Here is a 23,669-nt window from a genome sequence, read left to right as displayed (position 1 = left end):
GATTGCCAGCATAAATTAGGAGGAACCCTTAGGATCAAACCTTTTACCTAGGGTCATGGACGAAATTTTGGGTTGCCCAAAATTTTGGGTCATGACAACACCATTGCCCACAACCATGGATTTCAAAAAAAAAAAATGTATTTGTACTATAGCTATAAGCATTTCAATTAACACAATGATGTACATTCAATTTAGGGACAATATAAATATTAGAAGATCAAGGAAGAATGGTTGAGCAAAGATGATGAGTATTCATGTTGAGGCAAGGGAAGATAAATTGCTTCATAAATAAGCATTTGGTCAAGTATGTGATGTAGGATTCCAAGAAAGGTTTGTTACCTTTTAGGCATGAAATTCTTCTTTCTCAGGATTAGTATTCTAAGACATCTAAGAAGAAAGAGCACATGAAAGCAGTACCTAATACCTCCATAGTGGGTAGCCTTATGAATGCAATGCTATATACTGGGCTAGATATTTGCTTTGTAGTGGGTATGGTAAGTAGATATCAGTCTAATCCAGGTCCAAAACATTGAACAAAATTGTCAATCATATACTTAAGTATCTTAGGAGAACGGGGGATTATATGCTTATATTCCAAAGTGACGAGTTAGTACCCAAAGGATATACAAATTCAAACTTTCAGTTTGATAAGGATTCTCATCGGTCTACATCCAGTTTTGTTTTTACTTTTGGTAGTGCGATTGTTAGTTGGAGGAGTGTGAAACAATCTTGCATTATTGACTCCACTATAGAAGTTGAGTACATTGCAATTTCTAAAACAGCAAAGGACGTCGTTTAGCTTAGGAAGTTCCTTATGGAACTAGGGGTCATTCCCTTGGTTATATAACTCATGATACTTTTTTATGACAATAATGGGCTATAACACAGTCTAAAGAACTAAGAAACCACTAGAAAACACATAAAGAGAAAATACGAGTTGATTCATGAGATAGTTCAAAAGGGTGATATATTGGTTGAGAAGATACCTTCTGCAAATTACTTAGCATGTCCCTTCACCTTGCAATTCGACAAGACACAAGAGGTCTATGCATAGTATCTTGCTAGAAAGTTGGAAACTTTGGAGAAAAACAACCACTTAAAGTGTAAAGAACAACTCTTGGATTCTAGGAATCTACAGGAATGCTTGAGCGATTGGATTAGTGATTGAGCATCTTGACCAATTGAGCAATACTGGACTTAAGCATTGGAAACTGCATCCAATAGCTCAACTAATAGAATGGTGCATCCAACGGCTCAACTAATCGAGCTATGTATCTAGCATGCCAAAAGCTGCATCCAACACCCTTGGAAAATTTTTGGTGCTCGAGTGTTCATGACGATTGATGTTGTAAGGAACCCCATAACTCTCCATTCCCTATCCAAGATTAAGTTATGTGCATGAAAATTTTTGGTGCATGAAAATCTTCCTAAGGCTTTCTAAATCCTATTCACAACGGAAAAATAACATTTAAAAAAAAAAACTAAATAGGATTTAGAATGTGCAACAGAAAATGATAACTAAGATTTGGATATTTCCAAATTTGTCAAAAATAAACTTGAATCCAAAGGTTTCTAAATATTAAAATTTAATTTAGATTTTGAAAATTTAACTAAAATATATTTTTTTAAGTGATTGATTTAATTTTTATATTTAAATAGTTAAATGTAAAATGTTTCTACATTTTTGCTATCAGAACCTTTTATTTTGTTAGGTGTGGCTAAATGGGAAAAATCATTTTATTATGTAAAATCAGTTACCAAATTTAGATTTGTCTTAGATAAATATAATGCAAAAAATGCTACTTATATTTACTTGTTCCATAATTTATTTTTTTCCATATTGTTATTCCATAGTTTATTTTTTCTCATATTGTTACGGAACAAATTAGTGAATGCCATTAACTTTTTTGTATTAATAATGTAAGTTATTAAATTGCAAAATATTATAAGAACATACTTGCCCCAAGAAATATAATAATTAAAATTTATTTTTTTTACAATAATATAAACTTTGGGCCCAAAAATTATAAATAACCAGTTTACTAGAAAGATATATATATCCTACATAAAAGTGATTTTGATTTTTTTAAAAAAAATTATTTACTACAAATGTATGTGACTGTTAAATGCCATCTATTTGCTATGAACAACAACTCATCACTGAAAAATTGTTTTCCTATGAAATAAAATGTTATTGCAAAAAGCCATTTCCTACTATAAAAATATCTTCTTAGCTTAAAGCGTTACGGAAAATGGAGAAATTTGTTCTAATGAATTTTCGAAAAGCTTGCTGGGTCAGTTTAATCCAAGATCGGATTGAAAAGGATGATCGATTTTTTTTACAGGACATAGGTGACTGCCTTAAATTCCGTCAAATTCACGAATTTTATTGCTGCCTAACACAACAGGTCAACTTCCTGTGTCTTATCTGCATCCAAAAAAAATCAATATCTTTAAAGATTATCCTTACACTATGCGGTTGATGCTTGCCCACACACAGGATCTTCGCCAATGGAAGGAATGTAAGGATAGAATTCATCTTCATGGTTGTTCCTTAGTGCAAATAATCCATCAATTCTGAATGATGTAATTTTTTGTGAGAATAAATATTTTTTATTTTTAAAATTATCATTTTCATTCGTAGGGTAGCCATATATCATCATCAACCTATTCTATTAGGGTTTCTTCATATAAATATACCTTATCATGTTAAAACAAACACACACCTTAAATTGTTATTATCATTATTCTTCCGTATATTAATAATGTGCTGACCACATCCTTGAAAATTTTGAAGAGTTCACTAAGGGCTATGAGGTATAGTATCGTGGATGTGAAGACGATGTAGGTGTTGATCATTGCAAGATGATTGGGAGAAGCATCTAATCTAGGTAAATCTCTGTACTTATTCTTTTAGATTTAATAGATTTGTTCTATGATCAATTAAATGCATGAAATTTACATTTATAGAGTTCCTAGTAGATTCTATAGGTGGCTTTCCATGTACATCACATGGGCATGTATGATTGAATTTTATTTTGATATTTGATTATCACATATTCATTACAAAAATTTATAAATAAGAAAAGAAAAATAAAAATTTCGGGTTTAAAACTTAAAACTTCTTATTTGCCTCTCTATAAGTAGTTTCAAGAATCAAGATATATAAGAAGTTTCAAATTACATTAATTCAATTCACTAATCCTAATGTGAAGAAGATAGTCAAGCATAAGAAGTGACTTTGTTTTGTTTTTTTGTTTTTTTTTTTTAATCAAGTTGTCTTTTTTAATTTGGTTTCATCTCTAAAGTCATCTCTATTAATTAAACAAAACATAACTCAACGTGACAAAGTATAAAATAACTTTTAATGTAGACTTTGCTTAATCCATTGATTAAAAGTAAACTTTTATACGACTTTCAAATGGTAGAATTCACTTGATTTGGACTAAGGAGGTCATTGTCTACAAACACAAGTAGCACCGATCATTGTTCATATGCTCTTTCTTTTAATACTTTTTTTCTTTTGAAAGAGAAATACTTCTGATTATTGCTATTATTTTAACTTCATTTTGGTATTTGAATGATACAAGCAGCTAGCTTCTTAGGTACTAGAGGTAAAAATTCCATCTCAGCAATTACAATTGATTAATGAAATTTATGTAAAAAAAAAAGAAAAGAAAATAATGAGACAAAAGGGAAAAAAATAATAAAAAAGGAATGCAAGTAATTTTTTTTTCAACCTTATTAGTGTCCTTTTTCTATTATTAATTTAGGGTTCATCCCTACAAATTTCCAAGTTAATTTAAACATAGAAAGCTCTTTTAGTTTTCTCAAAATATCTTATATCATCTGTACGCCAAGTTTACGAAATTTTGTTAAGGGAGGGAAAGGGATGCCATAGTATCACTTAGCAAATTAATTAATTTTAGACATTAGTTATGATAAATAATTGAATTAACTACCAAATAATTGGTTAAAAAAATGTTTCAAATTTGATTAAAATTTGTATAAAAAGCATTCAAAGAAATTTATATATCAAGCATTTTTTACTAGAAAATGTTCAACACAAAAAGGTCCTTTTCCCCCTCATTTTTCTTAATTTTGCTAAGTTTCTTAGTTGGCGTAATTGCATGCATGGTTGACATTTTCTCAGTGGAATAAACTGATAGATTCATCTCAGATTTCCTTCAATAAGAGACTCTCATTTTATAGATTGTCTTAAACCTATATTTCTACTTATCCATCTTATATATACACAGTACTCAAAATAAAAAATTAATATGAGACTTTGAGGAAACAACAAACTTCGTCTTTGGGGTGGTTAATTGCTTACTTGTTTTGGACACAGGCTCATCTGTATCTATCATAAAAAAACTTTTGTTTGAAAAGAGAATCATTTCCACTTGGTTTGAAAAAAGATAAAGGAAAAGGGCAAAAACTGAATCTTTTTTCTTCCTTACTTGTACATGAAAGAGTTCTTCATATGTGAGGGATGATTTTTGATAGGGTTGTTTCCATCGTTTGAAAATTTATAAAATTTTCGAAGCTATCTTGGCAATAAATTTTAATTGGAATATGGGGGCGATCTTTTTGGGCTTAATAAATAAATCTTCGGCCATAACTTTTGGGCCGGGTCAAAAGAGGAGTGTCATAGCTTGGGATCATAGCATGGGGACTCTCTTCAATAGTTTTTTTTTTTTTTTTTTTTTTTTTTAAAATATAAATTTAAGATATTTTAAGTTGTCTGTGGCAGTGTCATAGCTTGGGATTATAGCATGGGGGCATTAAAAAACCAAAATTCTGGGAAAATAATAATAATAATAATAATAATTGGGCTACGAATATATGAATATGATGAATTGGTATCAGCACATCAGTACCGGCCATCATTCTCGATCAAGTAATTTATATTTAATAGAAGATAAAGCCACTCCAGCAATAAGGAATAGTCCCCAAAAACTATCGACTCCGATGCTGTCTGAAGAATGCGAGCTGTTGAGCCCTAGGCAACTCGAATTCTGCTCAAACCATACTTTCTCAAATTTCGCCATTTGATCTCCCTCAGTCAAATGTAAGATTCGCATTGAAACGTCAGATACCAGAGGCGAATGCTTTGGGAAGACCTGAAATTTAAAGAAAAACAAAAAAAGGAAAGGAAAGAAAGAAGGAAAAATGAGAAACCAGCACAAGACATTTTGTACAAATTTAGATGTGAGAGACTTACAAATCCAAAACCATCGAACTTGTACGTTGGCTGAACCGCAGTATATTTGGAGCAATATTTTGCTAGGAAAAGCTTCATGTAAGGGATTTCATCAAATGCAGCAGCAATGCCACCTTTTCGGCTCCCATTTGAAAATAATCCATCCAATTGTTCAGGAGAATCATATTTCACAAGGTTTGATTCATCGAATTTCATCTGTTTTAAAAATGCAAAAATGAAGGAGCCATTTTGGTAGCCCACGCGTTGCCCCGTTCTTATGAGCTCGTTTATGTCAGTTATAGTGGGTTTGAGCTGTTGAACCGTTAGCATCGAAGTGAAGCTAGCCGTGTAACTTTGAGTAAGAATCAACACCACAAAAAACTATATGATCATCACGAACCAAGCCAAGTTGCTGACAATTCTCTCCCCTATAAATATGATTTAATTAATTTAGAATGCAAAAGAAAATCAATAAGAAAACATCAATTTTAAGAGAAATTACGTATGGAGTGTTTTCCAAAATTGAAGGAATTGGTTCAGTTATGTTTTCCAATCTTATTATAAAATTCCAAAATCTAATTGGCATTTATATATATATATTGTGCATTTAAATTCAAGGAGGTGGAAGAGAATTACTCTGAGCAAACACCAATGTTGAGAAGGAGAACCAGAAGATTGTGCCAACTTGATGTGAACGAGGCCCTCTGAAATCTTCATTTATTCGATGTTCAAGGGTCCAAATCACAAAGCCAATGAAGACAAAGAAACAAGCGCTTGTCACCCAAAGGTCCCAAGTTAATGGCTTCAGAAAGACCCATGCATTTTTACTTCTGTTATTGATGATGGGCACGATCATTGATACGCCAGACTCGGTGTAAGGTAGTGTAAAGTCTACATACAAGGACCTGTTCGCTAGAATCGTAGTATCTCCCACCACAGCGTCATACTTCTGTTCATGATAAAAGTAGAGCTAAAATTGGTGAGATATTTCATTGCAAAAGGATGGCAGTTTCTCTCTATTTGACAATTGATGACCATAGTTGAATGAAAATTGTTGTGTATTAAGGAATCTAAAAAGTATGGCTAACCTGAAAATATACTTGAGATATCAATTCATCATAGCTACCAGCAGCCTTTCCATCAGGTGTCTCGAAGGGAACGTATTCGTAAGGAACAGCATATGGTAATGTTTCCATTACGTTTTCGAAGATAGCAATACAGTAACCAGTGATATTTGTTGTATTAGTGATAGGATCTCGCGTCACCTTCACAAATTCACTAAAACCCTCCTTCACTGGAACTCCTATCTTCAACTTCTTTCCGTTGGTAGGAAGCACCCAACCTTTAGGAACAGAAGGAGATTCTCCTGGCCATGTAATGGCTCTTAGATTGGCCTTAGAAGTAGAATTCGATCTTCTTACAATTCCATTCTCTGGTGTCCAAAATCCAACCCCTCTTTCCCCTTCACCAATCACATTAACTATATGGAAAGCTGATGTGCGTAGTTGCCCATCTCCAATTTGAAAATCTCCGCTAAGGCCTCTAAATCGAGTACTTAATAGTGAATGGAGAATATTTGGACCAACTGGGGAAACTCTAATACTCTCAAAACCGGTTGAATCTCTGGAAATGTTAGTCTTTTGGAGGCTGAAGTTTCCCGCGCCAAGTTTTTCAACTGCCATGGCTAGCGCACAAGCAGCATCGTAGGCCCAGAATCCAAAAATATTCAGCTCAGAGATTTCATTGGTTGGATATTCTTCTTGTATTTTCTTTTTCCATCTGATTTTAAAACTTTCAAGCTCTTTGGTTCTTGGAACATGGGGCTTGACGCCCAACACCCCTTGCATCGAATCAATGGCTGAAGCGTTCAAAGTACTCAAGAAGTCGGTTATCCCATCAGTTAGTATCCAAACATAGCCTTCTTCCATCATTCCAGCCTCATTTGCTTTGGTAAAAAGCCGGTAGCCAAGAGGCGTAAGCATATGCACAATGAAAACTCTAGTTGGCATCCTCATCAACTTGTGAAGTTCTTCAACAAGTTGATCGTCAGTTACTGATGGATGAATGGGGCTCCAGTAGGTCACATGAGCGTCCACCTCCAGCAAGGCACTAGTCAGAGACGGTATGACTCCATTGCCATACTCGTTGTCAACGTAAATAAGCACAACTGCTCTCCATCCAAAGGCCTGGACTATTGCCCTTATTGCCGGTACTTGAGCTGAGTCATTTAGGGTAGCTCGGATAAAATATTGACTCTGAAGCGAAGAAAGAGAGGGACTTGTTGCAGAAAATGAAATGATGGGCACCCGAGCTTTGCTTCCAAGACCGATCATGAAGTTGGCCTGCATCGATGATCCCGGCCCTATTATGGCTTCCACTTCCTCATTTTGCAAGAGGTCAACAGCTGAGTTCAGGAGCATGCATGTTCAAACGATAAACAAGCATTTAAATGAATTAATAAATTTCTACACTACAGTGAGCAATCAAACGGTAACGAACTCCACTTCCTCATTTTGCAAGAGGTCAATAGCTGAGTTCAGGAGCATGCATGTTCAAACGATAAACAAGCATTTAAATGAATTAATAAATTTCTACACTACAGTGAGCAATCAAACGGTAACGAACTGCAACCAATTATATATATATTGTCCATATTAGACCAAGAGGGGTGTTTGTCCTTTTGGCCTTGTAATCTCATGGCAAGGGGTTGTTTGTGATATCTCATATTGAATGAATAAAGGAGAAAGTTTTTAGCGTTATATATATATGAGTTTCTTAACCATATAGACGCATTTTAAAGTCATGAGGATTTTTTGGGCCTAAAACGAACAATATTTACTCGGTTGGATATGAATCATTACACAAATAGGGTACAAAACCTTGTTTATCATATTTTTTGTCCTAATATAATAATAAAATATGGTATGATATTATAATTTAAGATGAAGACGACCCAGTTATTGTATGCTCAACAAGATACAACTTGCAATTCATTTAATAAGATAGGCCCATTTGGGTTAGAAGTCTATCAATTTCACAAAAATAACATCAATAATCCATTTAATCCCAGTTATCACCTACCTTAACACAATTACGATTTATTTAAATTATTTTAAAATTTAAATTTATCTTAATTATATGTTAGCTTATTTTTTAAAATAATTTGCCAAAAGTATAATACAGTTATTATAATTTATTAATAAAAGCCTCATTAAAAAAAATTAAAATCTATAAATCAACACGAATATGAAAATGAGCTCTCACCGTTAACCTAATTCCACTAATTTCATATCGTTTTCGACTTATGTTCACAAATAATGTCAAAATCGACACCATTATAGTTTTTTAACAATATTTGCTACCCCTTAAATATCATGTGGTGAATATGAGAACCTCTTGGTCATTTCCCCAAGATATGTTATCTAGTTGAAACAATAAAACAAATAAACATGACACAATTAATTGAGACTTTTTTGCAATAATTCTTGGTCATATCTGTTCTCGTCGAGATATTTTCTTAATTTCCCCAAGATATATCTTGTGGGTTCTAAATTTTCAATTTTTTTTTTTTTGTTTTTTTGGATCACTCTAAGTTGATATAAACAATGTTTTGAAAATCAGATATCAAACTATTGATGGAAGCTTGGTCCAACCTTTAGATTGGAGTACCCGTTGAGCCGACCTTGAAACGGACAGACCATTGAGCTGGTGAAATATGCTATCAGTTCTAGGTTGGCCAAACTTTTTTTTTTCTCTCAACAAAAGCCTAGCCCACTGTGGAGGGGTGGAAGCCCAACTCAAAGTCAAGGAGTGGCTCTGTTGTGGGCCTTGTGGCAATTATGATTGACAAGGATGAAAGATATTGAGTTGTTGAAAAATCCAAAATTCTTAGAATTTGGGGATTTGAGCCATGGACCATCAGCTCGTGGGATGGGCTATAACCACTCATTTAATAAAATTTAAAATATTAAAATATTTATATTAATTTTTATAATATTAAATATAAAAAATAAATATTATTATTTTTACTTTCTATATATATATATATTAAAATTTTATAATTACTTTTAATTTTAATAATATGTTCATTATATATTTATAATATTATCAGTAAATCAATACCTTTTCTGATTTATGTACGGTTACGAAAATATTGAGGAAACATAAAAAATAAACTCTAATATTTTAGAGTATTCTTGCGCTTTCCTGAGAGAATACTGAAAGCAAATATCTTTTACTGTGCTAGTTAAACTGCTCCCAATTAAGTTCATTGGTTCTAAGAGAGACAAGGCCAGCGAACTTCCTCGAAACCCAAATGGCTTGACTTCTAAAATTATTTAGACTGATGAGTTTAACACTTAAAGAAGAAGATTTAAGGGATAGTACCTGCTGCAGCTGCACTAACAACATCTCTTTTGGAATCTCTGACTTTTGTAACCACCCTGGTTTTGTAGTGGCCATGAGAGGCATAGAAGTCTGAGAGGGCCATGGAGATGCAGCTCAACCCCATCTTCCCAACCCATGTATCCAAGTCCAGAACCACTCCCACTTTAACTGGGATTGTTGTGTTCTGTGCCATGCCCTTTTCTATGAAGAAAATCGTGGGAAAGAGAAAGAACAAGAGAGAGATAAGGATTTGGGTAAGGTTCCTTCTCATCTTCGAACTTGTTGGAAGCTATGGTAGTCATAATATTGGAGAGAAATTAAGAGATTATTTATAGGACTTAGAATTTTGAATTTTGAAAGCAGAAGCCAGCTGGAAGTAGGACTAGTCTGCAGTCAATCTGAGAAGGAGACCCGACTGGACTTTTCTCTCTTGATCGCAGGATGCAAGGAAACTGTATGTCCTATTAAATGTACGTATATTCACATAATTTTTTTTAAAATAATTATATTTATTCTATAATTAATTTTGAATAAAATATTATTAGTAGTTATCATTTTTCCATGATTTTACTGCTTATTTAATATATATATATATACAATTTAGAGATTTATTAAAATATTAGAATCATTATTTTATAATTTTAATTAATGTATTATCGTCTTTGAAAATACATAATTTTTAAAATTTAGCATTATATTATTTATCTAGATGGTCATTATTTATATTATTTTTAAAATCAGAATCTATACATTACTATTCATTTATTTTTTACAAATTTTATTATTCATTGTATATTTAAAATATGAAAAATATAGAAGGAATTAAGGATAAAATTATAAGCCCTTTTTTATTTTTTCACTATATTGGTGTAACAGCTTAACATTTTAGCTTAATTAATGAAGTACCTATAAATGTTGAAACTTGAGTTTGTGGTTGTTATTCATATTAAATTACTAGCTAATGATATATTCTATGTTTTGAGAGATATTTAGTTTTTAACTTCTTACTTTGTAATATAATTTATATTTTATGGTATTAAAATAATTATTTCATTTACTCTTTTTATTTCTAACCCATAACAACTCAAGTTGTATGTGGATTTGACATGACTTGGAAATTCCTTTCATGAACTTGATCATGTTGTATTTAAGACCAGATGTATTAATAGATGGATTTAATATGAATTGATTTACATCTCATCGAAGTTGTATTCTTACTTAAAAATATGAACCTAAATGTGTATAAAACCTACATAGTAGTGAAAAAAAAAACACATTTAGGTGATTTAAAATACTTTCTTGGCATTGAGGTTTCTGCTTCTAAAAATGGGATTTTTATTTCCCAACGTAAGTATGCATTAGAGATTATTGAGGATGTAGGACTGTTGGGCGCTGCCCCTATTGATACACCTATGGAACGAGGATTGAAATTGTTTGATAAGAGCGATTGGCTCAAGGATCAAGGTCGTTATAGGAGATTGGTTGGAAGGTTAATATATCTAACTGTGTCAAGGCCAGATATCACTTATGTAGTTCATGTGTTAAGCCGGTTTATGCATCAACCGAGAAAGGCTCATATGGAAGCAGCGTTCAGAGTTGTGTGTTATCTCAAGAATGCACTTAGTCAGGGTCTATTCTTCTCTTCGAATAATGATTTCAAATTGAGAGCCTACTGTGATTCAGATTGGGCAGGTTGTCCACTTACTAGAAGGTCCACTACAAGCTACTATGTATTCCTTGGACCTTCACTGATTTCTTGGAGATCAAAGCGATAGAAAACGATGTCACCCTCTTCAGCCGAAGTAGAGTATTGTGCAATGACAGGAGCTTGTTGTGAGTTGACATGGCTTCAGTACCTTTTGAAAGATTTGGGTGTTTTACATCAGGAACCTGCCTTGCTGCATTGTGACAATAAGGCAGCGTTGCACATTGCAACCAACCCTGTTTTCCATGAGCGTACTAGACACATTGAGATGGATTGTCACTATATTAGGGACAAGATCCAAGATGGTTCCATTATTACAAGACATGTGAGCTCAGCGCACCAACTTGCAGACATTCTAACCAAACCATTGGGAAAGGAGATTTTTGCTCCTATGATTTGCAAGTTGGGAGTGCAGGATATCCACTCTTCAACTTGAGGGGGAGTGTTGAAAAGTCAATCTTCCTAAATCTTCCATATTAAGAATAGATGATCTATATATGTTATTCTTCATATTGTAATCCCTGACTTATAGTTGGATAGCCTAGAATATAGTACCTAATTCTTGACTTGTAGGAAAAGATCACAAACCTCCCTGTATAAATACACACTTCAGCATCAATAATATTATTAAGCCAATTCCCTCTGTCATTCATCTTTTCAGTGCTTCATCATCTAGACTATCCAATACAATATTACATGAATTCAAATATATTGAAACCTCAATTCCATGCTTATTACATGGTCGTCATCTAGTGTTTTGTCGAAAAATTAATATTCCAAGTTGATGTGTCTACGGTTTACACTAGGCTTTTAAGTCTTTGAGTTTTGACTCTCTGCCTAAAATGCGGGAAATGCAGGGAAAAATTTGCTCTCATGGTTGTACATTTGGGACAAAATAACCTCAACCTCTGCCAAATGCTGCCATCAAGAGCTGGAAATGTTGAAATTTCCTACCAGCTAATACGCAGTTCTCATGCCAGAAGCTGGAGATAATGATTGATAGAGATTCAACCCCATATCATATTACAACTCAGCACCTCCACTAGTTATGAAAATTGAAGAAATAGTCTATTTTTGACGCGACAAGGAAGCTATGACATGAGTTTCCATGAAGGATACCTATGATTTTTTGTTATAAGCTACCCTTTGTGTCTTAATTATCAAAGAAACAATAGCTAATACTTTATTATATCACATTGTATTTTTTGAAGTCTTGATTAAAATGACAAGACTATTGTTTAATCGCCTATTGGTTTGATAGGATTGACTGCGACTTTCTTTAGAAATTTGTTGTGAAAGGAGCATCATCTTCTTTATGGTTTGTAGAATGATGTGAGTCCCACAAAACATACTTTGATTTGGTCAAGGTAACTGAATTCAACATGAGAAATCTTATCTAGTTGTACAGTTCCCACTCTTATGGACCGAGTTAAATATGATATTATATGGCTGCTTTTGCTTCTAGGACATGCAAGTTATATGGATATTTGGTGCAATCGTTATGGACTCGGAACGTCTCCAATAAGAACTTTTCAAAGTTACAACTTTACATGGTTAATCTAAATTTATAAATCATGAAGTAGTTGAAATATTTAGAGTTTTAGAATCGTTTTGGGAAGAAAGAAAAGAAGAAAATGATTACCCTTTAATCTTTGACAATAATTAGAGTTTCTTTTTTATGTGAAATATATTGGAATAAATATCAATTCTAATTAAATTTGAATGAAGATGAATGTTATTAAATATTTAATATATTTGTTTTTTGTTTGAATTTGACTTATATCTAAATAAGGTTTAACATTATTGGGTGTTTAGACAATTTATTTTTTAGCAATGTCTAAATACTATTAAATGGTGAGTTGTATATTTTTATTAATGTTTGCATACTGTTAAGTGTTAATTAATTCTATTTATTTTTACATATTAAAAATATTTATAATAATTATCATTATGTTTCCTTTTATTTTACATAATTCAGATAAAATATTTAAAAAATAACAAACAAAATTGGTCATTGAATAATAATTAAGATTTTTTATATTTTAAAATGAATTAAAAATTGGTAACTGAATGATAATTAGGATTTTTAATTATATATTGATTGTTAAGAAATATTAGAATTTTTTAGACTAAATTTCATAAATACTCATTCATTTATACCTTGTGTTATTCAAATTAGAATTTGTGATTAAAAGGTGGAGTTCTTCACTTGGTAACATTGATCTTAAGCATAACAATGATACACTTAACTTAGATATATATGAAATAATTAAATCAACCAACATGGTCCTACTTGCATAGTCTAAGAGTTAAAATATTAGTGGTATGTTACCCTTACCTTAGGGTTAAATAAGACAAGATCAAATCAATTTGAGAGGGTCTTTACCCGGTAATAAAATCATGACCTATCCAATATATGATTGATTCTTATGAAACTAGGATACTTCACAAAAGATATGTAGTCCTTAAAGTTCTACATTTTGCTAAATTGATCATATAATTTATTTTATGGTGAATGCTAAATTATTAATGCATGTTTAATTTCTATATAACAATCATGTTGTATAATTCAGTCACTTTCATTTTTACAAGTAATAAATTGATCACATCTAACAATGTGGATTACAAAAGAAATCTAGACATAGTTCTCACATAAGAAGAATTAAAATGGGTAACTTACGAATTTGCTTCAAATGCCCCCAATGAATAATCCTCACACGAAGAAAAGGATGTTTATTATAGATGACATACTGCGGATCAAAAGGTTAAGTGTATCATACTTTGGTCTTTAGATGACATGTTGCAACATCAACATGTGTCTTATGCCATGACATATGATATTCTCTTCAGTCTACAAGAGATCTTTGGGGACAAGGGTAAGTACAAGCTACTTTAAGGACTGTCATGAACACTAGGATCATGGCCCTCTCAGACTTCTATGCCTCTCATGGGCACTACAAGACTAGGCTGGTTCTGGAAATCAGAGATTCCAAAAGAGATGTTGCGGGTGCAGCTGCAGCAGGTACTCTCGTTTCATAAAACTTAGAATATTTGTCCATCCATTTAGAAAACAATTGCATTATTGAGAAATATGGAAACAAAAGTTTAAACTTGCCCTCTTATTTTCAAACAATTAGATATTTTCAAATATATGAGCAGACACAGGTGTGGGAGATGTTGGGATTTTATCGGTTCAGAGTTTCCAAAAATAGGATCTATCAATTAGATGAGAGACTGATCATTAACTGTGGAAATAATTTGACCACCTCATACCTTTAAGATATAATATGATTTCATTTTTTCTATAGAGGAATTATTTCTTTAATTTCTTCATAATTGCAAATTAACTTTTCTATAGTAAAATTACATTATCTTGAAATATGAATAATAAAAATTTTGCTATTTAATTATAATGTTATTATGGAATTATTGTGAATAGTACTGTTTTTAAAGAAAAAAAAATGTTAATAAAATCACTGAAATGCAGCACTGAATTGAACAGTGAAAGAAATCCAGAAGCATCCACCCAGATTAGAAATAATTCGAAATTTTCACATTATGTAACTTGATTTGTAGACCGATTAACTTTAGCTTATGGGAGTTATTGTTTGATAAATATAATTGTAAAGACATCATTAAAACAGAAACTGATGCAGATTGGGAATTATAAATATAAGAGAAGTTGTTGAGGAAAAAGAGTGTTCACATTGAACCGAGATTAGCATGCCCATCAAAGACGCAACATTTCTTTTCTTGACTAGGAGGACGTTTCTTTGTTAACCACACGATGGTTCAAAGACGCAAAAAGTCTCCATAAATTTAATTTCCTCCTTGGTTTAAGAGTCAACTGTAATTTTGTGGTCATTTTAGAGAAGCATGGGAAGTTACCAAAAGTGACGCGTATGACCTATGGTATTAAGAAATAATGAGATGTAGAGTGGAAGGTTTATATAAAAAAAAAATAATGTTTTCTCCAAGAAAATCTCTAACATATATGATCCACCTTTCTGGTATAACAAGAAGATCGATAATTTTTTCACGAATTCTAGAAATCATGGTAGAAATTGAATGAAACTTTAGAATCATTAAATTTTAATTATTGTGAAATTCAGCTCTAGATTTATTACAAAATGAGGAAGTTCAAGTCATCATAGGACCAGCAACCTCCATGCAGGTCAACTTTGTGATTGGTCTCGGAGATGAGGCTCATGTGCCCATCATTTCATTTTCTGCAACTAGTCCTTCTCTTTCTTCGCTCCGGAGTCGATATTTTGTCCGAGCCACACTGAATGACTCAGCTCAAGTACCAGCTATAAGGGCAATTGTCCAAGCCTTTGGGTGGAGAGAAGTGGTGCTCATTTAGTTGGACAACGAGTACGGAATTGGAGTTATACCATATCTTACTGATGCCTTGAAAGAGATTGACACCCGTATCTCCTACAGGAGCGTCATTCATCCATTAGCCACTGATGATCAAATCCTCGAAGAGCTTTACAAGTTGATGACGATGCCAACCAGAGTTTTCATTGCACACGTGCTTACACGTCTAGGCCCACGGCTTTTCACCAGAGCGAATGAGATTGGAATGATGAAAGAAGGTTATGTTTGGATTCTAACTGATGGGTTAACTGATATCTTGAGTACTTTGGATCCATCTGTCCTTGATTCAATGCAAGGAGTGTTGGGCGTGAAGCCTCATGTTCCAAGATCGAAAGAGCTTGAAAGTTTTAAAATCAGACGGAAAAGGAAAATCCAACAAGAATATCCAACCAATGAAAGCTTTGAGCGAAACAATTTTGGACTCTGGGCTTATGATGCTGCTTCTGGGCTAGCCATGGCAGTTGAAAAACATGGGGCAACAAACTTCAGCTTCCAAAAGTCTAATACTTCCAGAAATTCAACCGATCTTGATACTGTAGGAGTCTCCCAAATTGGTCCAAATCTTCTCCAATCACTATTAAGTACTAGATTTAAGGGCCTTAGTGGACACTTTCAAATTTTTAACAGGCAACTACGCTCATCAGCTTTTCAGGTAGTCAATGTGATCGGCAAAGGGGAAAGAGGGGTTGGATTTTGGACACCAGAGAATGGAACTGTAAGAAAGTTACATTCTACTTCCAAGGCCAATCTAGGAACAATCGTATGGCCAGGAGAGTCACCCTCCGTTCCTAAAGGTTGGGTCCTTCCAACCAATGAGAAGAAGATGAGAATAGGAGTACCAGTAGCCAAGGGTTTTGGTTTTGGTGAATTTGTAAAGGTGACACGAGATCCTAGCACTAACGCGACGGAGGTCACTGGATTTTCCATAGCAGTCTTCGATGCAGTGATGGCAGCATTACCATATGCTGTTCCTTATGAGTACATTCCCTTCGAGAAGCCTGATGGCGAGCCAGCCGGTGATTACAACGATTTGATATATCAAGTATATCTCCAGGTCAGTTGATCGAACTCTTTTACCTTTCCTAGTACATAGAGGTAACTCTAGGTTTGGCTTCAATTATGATGAAGTTTGTCAGAATAAAAACCAAACCTGCAGCATTCCTGTAATGCATAACAGAAGGCCCCATTGTTTATTGTGAACAGAAGTATGATGCTGTGGTGGGAGATACTACTATTCTAGCGAACAGGTCCTTTTATGTAGACTTTACACTACCGTACACAGGATCTGGGGTGTCAATGATCGTGCCCATCATAGATAGAAGAAGAAAAAATGCATGGGTTTTCTTGAAGCCACTTACTTGGGACCTTTGGGTGACAAGCTCTTGTTTCTTTGTATTCATTGGCTTTGTGATATGGGTTCTTGAACATCGAGTAAATAAAGATTTCAGAGGGCCTCGTTCACATCAAGTTGGCACTATCTTCTGGTTCTCATTCTCAACATTGGTGTTTGCTCAGAGTAATAATTTCTCTTCCACCTCCTTCAATTTTATCCAGCAATTTATCTACTCTTGTAATATTCAAATACTCATGATACGAGGCATATTGATCACATCTCAAACACAATTGAAACTAACTTCTAGTATGGTCTGCTTGCTTGTTTCCCACGATTACGACCTCTATTAATATATGGACATTCCATACAATATTTAAGTAAATTTCAGGGTAATTTTTATGTTTCAGAAATTATATATATTTCACTTTATATTGATTTTCTGGAGTTGATTTTCTTTTTCACTCTTAAATTTTGTTAACAGAGGAGAGAGTTGTCAGCAACTTGGCTCGGTTTGTGGTGATCATATGGCTTTTTGTGGTGCTGATTCTTACTCAAAGTTACACAGCCAGCTTGACTTCAATGTTGACAGTTCAACAGCTCAACCCAACCATCACCGATATAAATGAGCTCATAAAGAAAGGGGAGCGTCTAGGTTGCCAACATGCCTCTTTCGTTCATGAATTCTTGATCGAATCGATGAAATTTGATGAGTCCAAGCTTGTAATCTATGAGTCACCAGAAGAACTGGATGAATCATTTTCAAAAGGTGGAATTGCTGCTGCATTTGATGAAATCCCTTACATGAAGACTTTCCTCACAAAATATTGCTCCAAATACACTGCAGTGGGACCAACATACAAGTTTGATGGGTTTGGATTTGTAAGTACTCTCTCCTAACACACGTACGTGTATAAATTTTCATACCGAGGTTTCTTATTTTTTGATAATTTTTCAGGTGTTTCAAAAGGGTTCACCCCTTGTAGCTGATGTTTCAAGGAAAGTCTTAAACGTGACCGAGGGAGCCAAAATGCTACAATTTGAGAAGGGGTGGTTTGGGCAAACACCCAGTTGTCCAGAGCTCACCAGCTCAGTTTCTTCAGACAGCATCGGGCTTAGTAGATTTTGGGGCCTATTCCTCATTGCTGGAGTCGCTTCATTTGTAGCTCTCATCACATGCATCACCACATTCCTTTATGAGAATAGAGACGCCTTAATAAACTTGAATCCCTCATCTTCCATATGGAGAAAATTTAAAGCCATGGTGACACGCTTTGACCACAAAGATCTTAGTCCCATACTTTTAGAAAAAGTGATCAACTTCAAGACAAGCGGCATCAAATCCATGGATGCAGCTACACCAACTTCCCTCCAGGTCCATCGAACCTTTTGATCCCAACCCACAGCAATTTTGCTTTCTTCGGAGAACAAGGAACACCTTCTTCTGGACATGCTGATCCAGTCGGTCCAAATCGGCGGATGTCTCCACATATATTGTTGAATGTGAGCTTGCTAATATAAATCACGAGCAAACAAGACCGCCTGTAATTGAATAACCGATCGATCAATTCGGTTTTCCTGTGGTCCTTATGCCGGTGGCACCATTACCCACAACCATGAATTAAAAAAAAAAAAAAAAAAATGTTGTTGTGCTATAGCCATACGCATTTCAGTTAAATGATTGTTCAATGCCAACTATTTGCTATGAACAATAAATTCTGTCAAATTTACGAATTTATTGTTGCCTAACGCAACAGGTCAACTTCTTGTGCTTTACAGGCAAAAAAAAAAAAAAAAAAAAATCAATATTTGTGGTTGACATTGTTTCCCCACACACAACATCTTGATCAATGGAGGGAATGTAAAGACATATATTCATTTTCAAGGTTATTCTTTAGTGTAGTTCTTTTTGTTCCTATTTGAAAAGCTTACGGTGTGATATATGTGGTAAAACTATAATTATAAGATTTTTTGGGAGGTCTGTGATGATAGTGAAGGGCTCTCCTCTCTTGTACCATTCTTTTAATATAGTGGATTTCCTTCTCTCTAATTATGGTTTTTTTGGTCAAGAGTTTTTCACGTAAATTTATATGTTCTTATTTTTTTTTTATTTTTTATTTTATTTTTTTATTGCCTATTCTCATTATTGTGTAACATAATTCATTAATTCTGAATTATGTAATTTTAATGAGAATAATAATTTTTATTTAAAAAATATTTTAAAAATTATCATTTTCATTCCAAGGGTAGCCACATATCATCATAAACCTATTAAATTCCATGCGTCCGAATGCAGAAGATGATAGGTCTATCACCATGCGAGTACTGCCAACTGCCACCTAACACTAGTGAATATTATTGGAATTCAACTACATGCTACAGGCGATGAATAGCTCCATGGAGTTCATCAAGAAAACCTCTCTCTTATGACTTTACTGGGTCAAATGCTAGCGCAAGAAGCAAGCTAAAATGTGTGTTTCCATGGAAGAACATTTATAAGGATACATTCTTATCATGATTTCATCATTATATATAAGTTACGTTTCTTATTTAATTAGTATTTTAAAAGATTCAATCTTTGACCGGCCAAGAAGTGGTGGTTGGGTTTTGTATTCACAACTATGCATCTGGGTCTTGTTACAGTGCCTTCGCTTCTAGGCTTCTGATTCTTGCTTTTCCAAATTCTAGGACCTATAAATGAACTGTATTCTGCATTATTGTGAACCATCAAGAATCCGAAATGTAGTTCAAAAATGAGAAAGGACCTTGCTCAACTGGGTTCTTCTTTTCTCTCTCTCCCTATGGAGACTCTTTATAGAAATGGCCATGGCGCAGAACACAACAATCCCAGTTAATGTGGGACTGGTCCTTGACTTTGATACATCGCTAGAAAGATGGGTCTGATCTGCATCCCCATGGTCCTCTCAGATTTCTATGCCTCTCATGGTAACTACAAGACTAGTCACGTTCTGAAGACTAGAGACTCCAGAAGAGATGTTGTTGGTGCAGCTGCAGCAGGTACTCTTATCTCTGTTCTTCTCGCTCTCTCACAGTAGTAATTAAGTTTTATTTAGTGTGTTATCTGACCTAACCTATTAGAGTTTCTTCATATAAATATACCTTATTATGTTAAAACAAACACACACCTTAAATTGTTCTTATCATTATTCTTCTGTGTATTAATAATGCTCTTAAGAATTAATAATACTCTTAAGAGTCTAACTCTTATTTGAAGTTGAATCATGGTGTTGACCGCATCCCTCAAAATGTTGAAGACTTCACTAAGGGCTATGAGGTACCATGTCATGGATGTGAAGACAATGTAGGAGGTGTTGATTTTTGCAAGACCTCTAGGAGAAGCATCTAGTCTAGGTAAATCTGTGTACTTGTTCTTTTAGAACTAATAGATTTGCTCTATGATCAATTAAATTCATGAATTTTACATTTATAAAGTTTGTAGTATATTCTATATGTGGTTTTCCATATACATCACATGTCCCTTGTATGATCGAATTTTATTTTGATATTTGATTATCACATATTCATTACAAAATATAAATTAATGAGAAAAGAAAAATCAAAATTTTTAGCCTAAAGCCTAAGGCTTCTTATTTACCTCTCTCTAAGTAGTTTTAAGAATCAAGATATATAAGAAGTTTCAAATTATATTAATTCAATTCACTAATACTATTGTGAAGAAGATAGTCAAGCATAAGAAGTGACATTGTATGCTCTAATTGCTTGTGTTTTATTGGCTTGATTGACCATAAAATGGGGACTTTTTTTTTTTTTTTTTAATCAAGTTGTATTTTTAAATTTTGGTTTCATCTCTAAAGTCATCTATTAATTAAATAAATAGAACTCAATGTGACAAAGTATAAATTAGTTTTTAATTCAAACTTTGCTTAATCCATTGATTAAAAGTAAACTTCGATACAACTTTCAAATAGTAGAATTAAGGTCATTTTCTACAAACACAAGTAGCACTTGTCATTGTCCATATGCTCTCTCTTTTTCAATACTTTTTTCTTTTGAAAGAGAAATAATTTCGATTATTGCTATTGTTTTAACTTCATCATTTTGGTATTTGAATGACACAAGCAACTAGCTTCTTAGGTACCAGAGGTAACTATTCCATCTCAACACTTACAAAATATTAATGAAATACATGTAAAAAATGAAAAATAATGAGAATAAAAAAGGATTGCAAGTAATTTTTTTCAACCTCATTAGTGTCCTTTCGTTATCATTTCTTTAGGGTTCATCCCTACAAATTTCCAAGTTAATTTGAAAATATAAATCTCTTTAAGTTTTCTCAAATATTTGATATCATCTATACGTAGAGGCCACGAAATTCTGTTAAGGGAGGGGAGGGGATACCTTAGTTATCATTTAGCAAATTAATTAATTTTAGACATTAGTTATGATTAGTGATCAAATTAACTACCAAAGAATTGGTCTAAAAAATGTTTAAACTTTTATTAAAAATTGTATATAAAGCATTTAGAGAAACTTATCAAGAGAATTTAAAAAACAAAAATAGCAACAAATTTTACTAGAAAATGTTCAACACAAAAGGCCGTTCCCCCCCCCACCCCCCCCCCCCCCCCCCCCCCCCCCCCCTTCATTTGTCTTAATTTTGCTATGTTTCTTAGCTGGAGTAGTTGCATGCATGGCTGACATTTTCTTAGTGAAACAAACTGATAGATTCATCTCAGATTTCCTATATTTCTACTGATCTATCTATACATAGGCAGTACTCAAAATAAAAAATTAATATGGGACTTTGAGGAAACAAACAAACCTCCTCTTTGGGGTGTTAATTGCTTACTTGTTTTGGACACAGGTTCATCTGTATCTATCATAAAAAACTTCTGTTTGAAAAAAGAATCCTCTCCACTTGGTTTGAAAGAAGATAAAGGAAAAGGGCAAATGCTGAATTTTCCTCCGCTCAAGTTGTATTTTCTGTGGGCTTTCAATATGAGAATAACAAGAAAATCAAAAGCTTTAATTTCTTGTGACCCCTTTAATTTATAGTCTCAAGTTGGATGAAATGATATAAATATTCTCCGTCTCATCCCTTTCTTTCTCCTTTTTGTTTAGGTGTAATGAGTGAAGCAAAGCACTAATTTGTATTTTTTTCCTTATCAGTCAATGCTCTTACACCTAATGACATACAAGACCCGTTAGATTCCAAGACCAAGACATTACTTTCATCATAAGTTTTTGGGAGCCATGCATATGCTAAAATTGAGAGAGAGAGAGAGAGAGAACTACTCTTATTTAATGCTTATTAATTAGGATTTAGACCCATTGGAGTCATAGCATGTGTGGGTAGAAAAAGACAAAATTCCAAGATGACGTCCTTTCACTTATAAGTTGCTCAGTCTTATCCAAGGATGAAAATATCGGTAATCACGGATATATCGGTACTTCGATTTTACGGATATATCGGATATATCGGAGATATATCGGCGGATATTGGAAAAAAATATCAATAGACTTAAAATTATTAAAAACTCATAGAAATGTAAGGAAAACCTCATACTAATATAATTAGAAGTATAATGAACATTTTAAAGTTGTTTTATTGAAATTTTTGATATATATATATGATATAATTTGCGATATTAGATATAATTATATCATGTTGATCTATAAAAAATGTTAATTTTGTAATCGTTCTCATTATAAAGTCACATAAAATACTTTACTTCATTAAATATCAATAATTGTATACATTAAATTCATTAAATAAACATATTTCATATTCAAAATATACTAGTTCATGCTAATTAAATTAATTAAATAATTTAGCGTATTAATTAAATTAATTAAATAATTTAGCTAAGTTAACTAGTTTAATTTAATTCTAAATGTGAAAATAAATCACAAATAATAATCTAAAATAAACATATCAATTTATAATTAAATAATCAAATTAACCTAAGTTAATTCAATAAAAATATAAAAATTAATTACAATTGAATGTAAAAATAGCATTAAATCATCCATATTGCAAACATACTAATTAATTGAAAATACATGAGCTAATTACAATTGCAAACAAAATTAATTACAATTTAAATTAAATATACCTTAAAATGATTAAATAATTGAGCAACCTTAATAAAAATTAGAGTAATGAGAGAGTAAATGAAGAATGAAAGAAAAAATGGATGAAATAGATGGAATTTGGGCTATTTATAGAAGAAATTTGGGTCAAAATAGTCGTTGGAACATTAATTTACCATTAAAAATCAATTTTGGCCGTTGGATCAAAATCTGGGAGCAATCTGGCAGTTGGATTGCCATATTACCATTGGAATCACATCTAGGCCGTCGGATCAACACGGATGTGATTTGGGCCGTCAGATCACGTTGCATGAAGGAGGGGAAATATCACAAAAAAATCAACAATATATAGCCGATATATCACCGATATTTTGTCACCAGAGGCAATTTTTTCAAAATATCTCCGATATATCTCCTCGAACCGATATATCGCCGATATATCGCCGATATTTTGGCGATATTTACGGAAATATCTCCTCTCCGATTTTTCTTCACGAAATATCGTGTCGACCCCTCCCGATACACGATATATCAGCGATATATCGCCAATATATCCCGACATTTTCCTCCTTGGTCTTATCTTCAAGACA

At 33.2% G+C, this 23,669-nt stretch overlaps 2 protein-coding genes across 2 annotated transcripts; one reads left to right on the top strand and one right to left on the bottom strand.

Annotated features, from left to right (window-relative positions):
* Window positions 1–4,812: 4,812 nt before the first annotated feature.
* LOC117910245 (glutamate receptor 2.7-like) lies at window positions 4,813–9,942 on the bottom strand. Its single transcript, XM_034824328.1, has 5 exons — window positions 9,590–9,942; window positions 6,292–7,607; window positions 5,840–6,152; window positions 5,225–5,631; window positions 4,813–5,123 (listed from the first exon to the last, which is right to left on the bottom strand). The coding sequence occupies exons 1-4, from the start codon at window positions 9,858–9,860 to the stop codon at window positions 5,585–5,587; spliced, it is 1,947 nt and encodes a 648-aa protein (XP_034680219.1). The 5' UTR covers window positions 9,861–9,942; the 3' UTR covers window positions 4,813–5,123; window positions 5,225–5,584.
* Window positions 9,943–14,213: 4,271 nt separating this feature from the next.
* Window positions 14,214–18,397, top strand: LOC117910249 (glutamate receptor 2.8-like). Its single transcript, XM_034824330.1, is given in 5 exon segments — window positions 14,214–14,316; window positions 15,407–16,728; window positions 16,878–17,190; window positions 17,489–17,886; window positions 17,963–18,397. Coding segments are annotated over 5 exon segments (2,571 nt in total).
* The last annotated feature ends 5,272 nt before the right edge of the window (window positions 18,398–23,669 follow it).

Source organism: Vitis riparia, unplaced genomic scaffold (genome assembly GCF_004353265.1).
Source record: "Vitis riparia cultivar Riparia Gloire de Montpellier isolate 1030 unplaced genomic scaffold, EGFV_Vit.rip_1.0 scaffold669_pilon_pilon, whole genome shotgun sequence".
Lineage (NCBI taxonomy): Eukaryota > Viridiplantae > Streptophyta > Magnoliopsida > Vitales > Vitaceae > Vitis > Vitis riparia.
Note: the sequence above shows the minus strand (reverse complement) of the source record. Positions and strands in the feature narration are given on the sequence as shown.

Coding starts and splice junctions, on each gene's coding strand:
- LOC117910245 (XM_034824328.1), bottom strand. CDS start 9,860: ATGAGAAGGAACCTTACCCAAATCCTTATCTCTCTCTTGTTCTTTCTC. Junction 6,153..6,291: donor TATCTCAAGTATATTTTCAG/GTTAGCCATACT, acceptor TATCATGAACAG/AAGTATGACGCTGTGGTGGG. Junction 5,632..5,839: donor AACATTGGTGTTTGCTCAGA/GTAATTCTCTTC, acceptor TCATATTTATAG/GGGAGAGAATTGTCAGCAAC.